The sequence below is a fragment of the Alligator sinensis genome, unplaced genomic scaffold, assembly GCF_000455745.1.
Source record: "Alligator sinensis unplaced genomic scaffold, ASM45574v1 scaffold876_1, whole genome shotgun sequence".
Taxonomy (NCBI): domain Eukaryota; kingdom Metazoa; phylum Chordata; order Crocodylia; family Alligatoridae; genus Alligator; species Alligator sinensis.
The window spans coordinates 936,724-944,409 of record NW_005841938.1 but is presented as its reverse complement, the minus strand read 5'-3'; the positions used below and the strand labels follow the sequence as shown (position 1 = coordinate 944,409).

The 7,686-nt window shown below is 38.8% G+C and overlaps 1 protein-coding gene across 2 annotated transcripts in view; it reads left to right on the top strand.

The window, feature by feature from the left end:
* The window catches only part of ANKRD40 (ankyrin repeat domain 40), an 11,416-nt gene extending 4,464 nt beyond the window's left edge, over positions 1 to 6,952 (top strand). For both annotated transcript variants that reach the window (XM_025199205.1, XM_006019758.3), the window contains exons 3-6: positions 198 to 346; positions 2,065 to 2,550; positions 3,517 to 3,698; positions 4,704 to 6,952. In XM_025199205.1, the coding sequence (XP_025054990.1) occupies positions 198 to 346; positions 2,065 to 2,550; positions 3,517 to 3,698; positions 4,704 to 4,850 (964 nt within the window). In that variant the 3' untranslated portion in view covers positions 4,851 to 6,952. The remainder of the gene's footprint in view (positions 1 to 197; positions 347 to 2,064; positions 2,551 to 3,516; positions 3,699 to 4,703) is intronic.
* Positions 6,953 to 7,686: the final 734 nt, after the last annotated feature.

Below are 7,686 nucleotides of genomic sequence, written 5' to 3'. Positions count from 1 at the left end.
AAAAACTCTATCAGCAGGTGTCACTGCAGGCTATCGACAATAGTCTGATTTTCAAGTTAAATCAGCTATTGAAAACTTGATTTTTTTCCCCTTTTTGGGAGAAGCCAGTTCTTGGCCTCTTCCCGTGCAACAGGAATGAGTGAAATTTTCGTGGTAGCCTGGTTATTTCATAGTGTGTTTACATGTCTCTTCTGCAGGACTTGTTTGCACTGGGCTTGCAAACGAAATCACGCTCAAGTGGTGTCTTATTTACTAGACTCTGGGGCTGATAAGGAGAGTCTTACCAGGAAAGGAGAAAGGCCATTCCAGTTAACTTCAAAGAGAGAGATTAAGAAGATGATGGGAGGTAAGCAGATTACTTATATAGTATAAAACGTTAAAGATCATAATAGTGACTGAGAGTGTGTTACAGTGAGGTTGTAGCCATGATGGTCCAAGGATCACGCCAGAGGCAAGGATTTCTTAGGGTGATATCTTTATTTCTTCATAGGTTTCATAGATTTGCAGGGTTGGAAGGGACCTCAGTAGATCAAGTCCGACCCCTCGCCCTGGGCAGGAAAAAGAGCTGGGATCAGATGACCCCAGCCAGGTGTATGTCTGGTCTCTTAAAGATCTCCAAGGTAGGGGAGAGCACCACCTCCCTCTGGAGCCCGTTCCAGACTCTGGTCACCTTACTGTAAAAAAGTTCTTCCTTATGTCTAACCTAAATCTGCTCTCCGTCACTTTGTGGCCATTGTTTCTAGTTACTCCAGGGGGTGCCCTGGTAAACGAAGCATCTCCTGTTTCTTGCGGGCCCCCCCCAACAAATTTGTAGGCAGCCACCAGATCCCCTCTCAGCCTTCTCTTACGGAGGCTGAAGAGATCCAGGTCCTTCAACCTCTCCTCATAGGACCTATCCTACAGGCCCCTAACCAGATAAGTGGCCTTCGTCTGGACCCTCTCAAGGTTATCCACATCCCTCTTGAAGTGTGGTGCCCAAAACTAGGCACAGTACTCCAGCTGTGGCCTAACCAGTGCCACATTGAGGGAAAGTATCACTTCCTTAGGCGTGTTCTTCAGGTGATATTATTTAAGATGATGATGCACTTGCCCCATTGTGCTGGTGTAGGTGTGCTGATTCTGTATTACGGTTTTATAATCCTACAGTAGTAATTCTTCCTGGGCCCCAATATTTTTACCCAAGAAAAAAAGCATAACTTTTAGAAAATGGGTTCAACTGCCCTTTAAAACTTTTTTCTGCACGTTGAAAAAAACTATCATTTGCAAAAGTTAAATTATCGTGTCATTTTCTTGCTACAGACAGGTGAAGCTTTATACGTGGTTTCTAGTGAGGATGAAGAGAAGGAAGTCTCTCTAATATATAAAGCCTTTAACATAAGTGACTGAAAACATTTTGGAGTTAAAGCGTCAACTGTATTGATCTCACCAGAAGAATAGCAGGCTAGAGAAGTATCCCAGAAAAAGACATTGATAGAGTAGCAGCCCCAAAGGGGCCATTACAGTATTGTGTTCATAATTACTGGAGTGTAATAGGGATGTTTCTATAGATGAAAATTAGCCTGAGGCCTGTGCAGAGTAATTGAGCATTTTTGCACTTCTTTCGCTCTGGTTTCTGCTTTTGTTCCTATTTCTTTGCTGTGTGCTGTTTTCCTCGCCTGTTCTTTAGAACCTGCAGGAAACCTCACAATCCACAGTTCTCTATTGATCCTCTGCTTTATGCTCATTATCTAGGTATTAGATTTACACTAGCAGAGAATATGGCACAAAATGCTAGTTGCAGGATGTCTGACTATCTATCAATCTCAGTGTATGGGGAGGGAAAAAATGGTCTCTTTGCAATATCTTAGCCACTTCAACTTTGTTCTCAGACTTCCTGGTTTGGAGCAGCTTAGCACTGCTACATAGAGTAGTTTCTAGCTTGTTGTTTTATGTCTCAGGTATGATGTTTTGGGTTTTTTTTAATAATCTGCTTCTGAAATTCATCGATTTACTGAATCTCTGTTCTGTCCAATCTGTAATGGCTGGTTACAGTGGTTCAGTGGCTGCTTTTTCTTTCCTTTCCAGTGGGGGACGATGAACTTCCAGATTTGAAGAAAGATTCAGAGTTGCCCATTGTCCCTAATTACCTAGCCAATCCACCTTTCCCTTATGTGTATAACACCATGAGTAACAATATTCCAGACCCCTCTACTTGCTCCCTGAATGGAAGTTTCTCCTCGTCCCTGGAATCGCAAGATGCCGACTGTTCTGCACTGCATCACAATGAAGCTTGCCCATCTCCACCGCTACAGCATGAAAATACTGTCTCGGCAGTGGCTGATAAGGAAGAAGAGCCAACATCAACGGGAGTCTTTTCCATGCCAGAATGCCCGAAGCCTGTAGTCCAGAACGGTCCGCTTTGCCAGACATCTGTGCCTCCGAGCAGAACCTCCCCTTCTTCAGCTGCACCTAAACAGTCTGCATCCCAGCAACAGAATGGCTATTCTTCAGGGCCTATACCGCCATTTCAGCCACTTTTTTTAACAGGATCTTTCCCGTTTAATATGCAAGGTAACATGATATGATTCTTGGACAGTTCACAAATCTAGTTTTACCTCTCTTCTTTTCTTTGGCCAGGTCAAAAAAAAATCTGACAAATAAACCTGTTTCTACTGGGTCATTTAGTACATATGGACACGGAAACATTTCTTAGATAACTCTGGGTTCTGTAGAGTATTATAAAACCTAACCCCATAAAGGTTCCCAAGCCCCGGGCCGCAGCATGCTGGTCACTTCCAGACTGCAGTATGCTGGTCCACAGTTTGCCAGTCTGCAGTCTAAAAAGGTTGGGAACCACTGCCATAAATGATAGAGCACGCAAGACCCAAATACCCAAGGCAGATCTGCACCCAGTGAACCTGAAGGAGACTCTCTGTTATAGTTCAGTCTCAAGAAGAACATGAAGGCTTTTTATACAGACAGAAAATATAATATTATATCCTGTTGTATCTAGGTATAAAATAACTGAATAATAAGCTTAGTGTAATTGGTTCCATAATTTCAGCCAAATGCTCAAATATTGCTGATTGAATCAAAACTGTGCAGGTGTCCTGATATGGTGGTCAGGAGCTGAGAGAAGATCTATGGAAATATTAATGTTTGATTTGCCACTAACAGAGGACTGAGTTATCAGATATAGTTCACTTCTAGGTTGCCCATGTCAAGGAATGAGTGATCAAAGAGACCATACTGTCTCTAGAAGTGCAAAGAACTAAAATTGTTGGAGAGTATTGGGTTACAAGGAAGCTTGCATCGCTATTTGTCATGGCATTTCTGTGCCGATTATGATTTCGGTTGCAGAATTGTGCCTCTAGCTCTTCTGACAACATTAAAATTCAAAAGTAGCGAATCAAATGAACTTGCGGTGATATTTTCAAGACTTAAAGGAGCTTTAAGCCACTTTTTTCCATTTCATATTTAGATACTTAGATGAGCTTGTGTTCCTATGTCTGTAAATGTTGGTTTCTTTTCTACTAGAACTCGTGCTGAAGGTGAGAATTCAGAATCTTACCCTTCGAGAAAACGATTTCATTGAAATTGAACTGGATAGACAAGAGCTGACCTATAAGGAACTGCTCAGAGTGAGTTGCTGTGAACTGGGTGTTAATCCAGAACACGTAGAGAAGATCAGAAAATTACCAAATACAGTATTAAGAAAGGTAAGAACTTTCAACTAGAAGCAAAATATTTTTTTGCTACAATGTTTAACATAGAAAATACTTTCATTCATCACTCAGGGGCCCTGCTAATATCCCCTTCATCTTTGAATACGAGTTGTGGTACTGCTGTCGTCCACCATAAAAACTTAACAGTTGATCCTTGCAGCACTGTTTAACACATGTATATAGAAATCCAATTTTACATAATCAGTGATAATCGAGTTTTCCCACAAAAGTCAGTGTTCATGGAACATATGGGCCACTGAAAAAAGGAAGATGGACTTTCAGAGGGCATCTGATGGTCCCCTATTGCTGCCTTCAGCTAGTCAGGCATAGCTGTTGCACAGTTTGATTTTGCGGCTTTGAACAGAGATGCGGCAGTGGATGAGAGATATCGAAGAGGGTTGGAGTCCTTTGGTTACAAACGCAATGTCAGCTGCTTCACTGTTTCACAGCATGTTTCATAATGTTAAGGAACAAGCTTTTGCTCTTTTTTTTTTTTACGCCCCATCTTAATGCCTTCCCCGCAAAGTTGCCGTGGCTAGCACAATTATGCTTATGTGGTTTTACGTCACAAAAATAAATAAAGCAGGAGATAGAAATCAGGAAGCTTGCAGGCTTAGTCGTCTATGCTATACAGTTCTACTGGCGGAGATACGTTGAGAGAGGGTATAAAAAGCTCCCCCAACAGAGCTGGCAAACCTCCTCATGTGCACAAAGCTTCTGGTTCTTTCAGGAGATGGCCAAACCAAGAATCCTGAATAAAAAATTAGCTAGTAGGACTTTATCCCCTGCCACAAAGTGACTGGCTGAAGAAAATGCCGAAGTAATGCAACATGCAATAGCAATATCTGCTTTATAGTTCAATAAGTAAAATTCACACTGATGGGTAGGTACCTCTCTCATGCTGACATCATTCATTTATTTTATTGCTTAAATTTGCAACACTTAACTCCTGTACTATTACTATAATGTTTGCTAACTTATTGTATTATTTATTTAAAGGACAAAGACGTTGCAAGGCTTCAGGATTTCCAAGAACTGGAGCTGGTCCTGACAATAGGGGACAAAAACTTTCTATGCAGAAATGGTGCATCAACTCTGACCGAAAGGCCTTGTTATAACAAGAAAGCATCAGAGCTGACTTATTAACTGTTTAAAGAGGCATAACACAAATAAATTTGTATCTTTTATTTTAAAGCAATGGATTCTGTGTTTAACCATAGTATCTGTACCTGGTAAGGGCTAAAACCTGAACAAAATCTATTTTGTTACCTTTTGAGATAAAGTTAACATCTTATGCACAGTTAATCTAAAACTGACGTACAAGGGAGTAACTTCTGACATAAAAGTTCGCTTCTGAAAAGAAAGCAATGGCAGAATTAGTCTGTTTATGCAGCAATCCGTTCCTTATTAGAGAATAATCCCTTATGTGAAACACTGTAGAGTTAGAAGCTCTCAGGGAAAAGCTTAAATTAGACTGATCTAATAGTTGCTTGCTATAAATAGCAGAAGCACTTATGCTAAAGGACAGAAGGTAAAATACATCTAATGTTTGTACTGAGGTACTTACATAATGTGCGCAGACTTCCTATTGCCACTAATGTGAACTACTTCTGTCTAGGGGGGGAAAAAATCAATCAGTCCCTTTTTCAGGGGTGTTAAAATGGAAGGATTTAAATCTGGGAAAGAAGCACAAAACTCTTTTTGTTCAATTTAAGTATAATTAAGTGATTAATCAGCTGTGATTTCTCAGGTTGAAAAAAAAAACACAAAACAAAAAAGAATAGTTGTTAAATAGTAGTAAATGCGCTAACTGACCAAAATAGCTAGGACTTTTTTAATCTCAATTGCTTGTCAATACACAGTAGTGAAAAGATGACTTTTTGTTATCCAACATTATTTGTTGCTTTGTTGGCAAGAAGTTTCTCTAATACTGCTTTACAATGGCAATTATTTTTCACTCCGGGGGGGGAAAATAAATTCTGTGTCTGATTTCCATGCGAGTAAGGAGCACAAATATTGCAGTTTAATTTTCTCAAGTCAGACTTCCCTGATAAATATTCAAAGCTATACATTTCCTGTGCAAATGGAAACCAGTAAAATAAGTGGCATCTTAAAAACTGGGATGACATTCAAATCCAGGGATTCAGAGGCTTTTCCTTTTTGAATGATTTGTATTTACCTGTTTTGTTTCCCTTTCTCCCATGGTAACCATTCCCAGTCCTGTTAACGTGAATTCAGTGTTAGGCTACTCTGCTATAAAATCCTGAAATAAATAAATAGAAAAAACAGTAAAGACAGGCTTGCTGGAATTTTGTCTAGTTTACAGGATTTTTTTTTATTAGCAAACTCTTCTTAATGAGAAGAAAAATACTGGTACGTGCTGTGAATTGGTTGAACACTAGATAAGAGAGAAGATGTATTTGACTTGTCAGACTTCCCACTGTTTTTCTCCTTAACTTTTTTGGAAACTCTTGGCACTAAGCACTGGATCCACAGAAGAACCTAGGTGTCCTACCATCCAGTGGAACCCGCAGCCCCAGTTCAGTGGCTAAGTTCCTCTGTGCCGTGCATATGGAAACATTAGCTTCTTAAGTCCTTTTGTGGACCTAACCATAACTTCCTAACTCTGTAAATTAACTGAATTCAAACTCTTTCCTTTAGCTGAGAGTCTCTAACAAGAAAAATGGCAGTAAAATTGTTATAGTCTCTTTTTACAGCAGGATCCAATGGCTATCCTATTTTTTAAACTAATTTATTGGTGTTGTATTAACTACTATAGAATGGAAGCATATATATTGGAACAATTTCTCATTACACTATTAACGACCTGTGGCATTTACACTGGCTTAGACCTATCTTAGGTCTTAGCCAGTCCGTGAATAAAGGCACAATACTCTTATGTATAACATGGTAGGATTTACTAGTAAAATGATCAGCCATTTAATTGACTGATTTCATTGGTATATTGATGATGTTGCACAGTTGCTAATAGCTATCTATGCATTCAGAGGAATATTTTTATACTTTATACCATATAGAATTTATAACTGACAATATCATCTTTGCTAGCTGAATTAATCAAGTAACTGTATAACATTCACACTATTGTATCTGATCGAGGATTCATGTACTTTGTGCATTACTATGTGAAAACTATGTTAACATTAAATGAGTTGCTTGGCTGTAGACTCTTGTTTCTATTTAAGATGCATTCTTTTTATAATTAATAAATGATTATTTTTGGTCTTCTCACATGGTTACAGAATTTTTTTTTCTTTCAGTCATAGGAAAGAAAGAGCAATGTTTTCTCCCTTCCGTTGTTGCTGGTAAGGGAGATAAGGAACCAAAAAAAAATGGACGTGCCTTTAGATCTTAGTGACAATCATTTGCTGCACAGAATTCTTCCTTCATCATTTACAATCTAAATTTCCTCTTATAGTAGATGTTATCTACATATTATTTGGAAATTATAAACATATAAAACAAACAACTGTAAGTGATGTAAGAAAAATAAATGGTATACCATAAAAAAAAATCAGTTGCTGAACTTGTAGATGACTTTTCTTATCCATGTTGCTTTTATACAGAAAGCAGAAGTATTAAATAAAGTAACATCTCTTCAATTATATCTTTACAAGCATTTATTCAGACCCCACTGAAGTTAATAGAAATTGCTGTGTTAATTGCACTTGATTTTACATTAGGCCTTATATGTGGATGTATTTCTACATCTACAATTATAGGTAGGAATGAGAAAAAAATGTATTAACCCCAGTTCTTCAGGTCGTTCCAGGCTCATGTAGAAATGAAGCTCCATGATATCAATGGCCTGTGGCTCTGAAACAAACTTTGGTATCCAACAATCTTGTCCCGTCAGCATTAACTATTTATAAGGAATGGTTTGGGACAAGTTATACCGGTGAATCACTCTTGGAGTATTTCCTTTTAACTGAGCCCCAACAATGAAGTCAACTGTCCCATT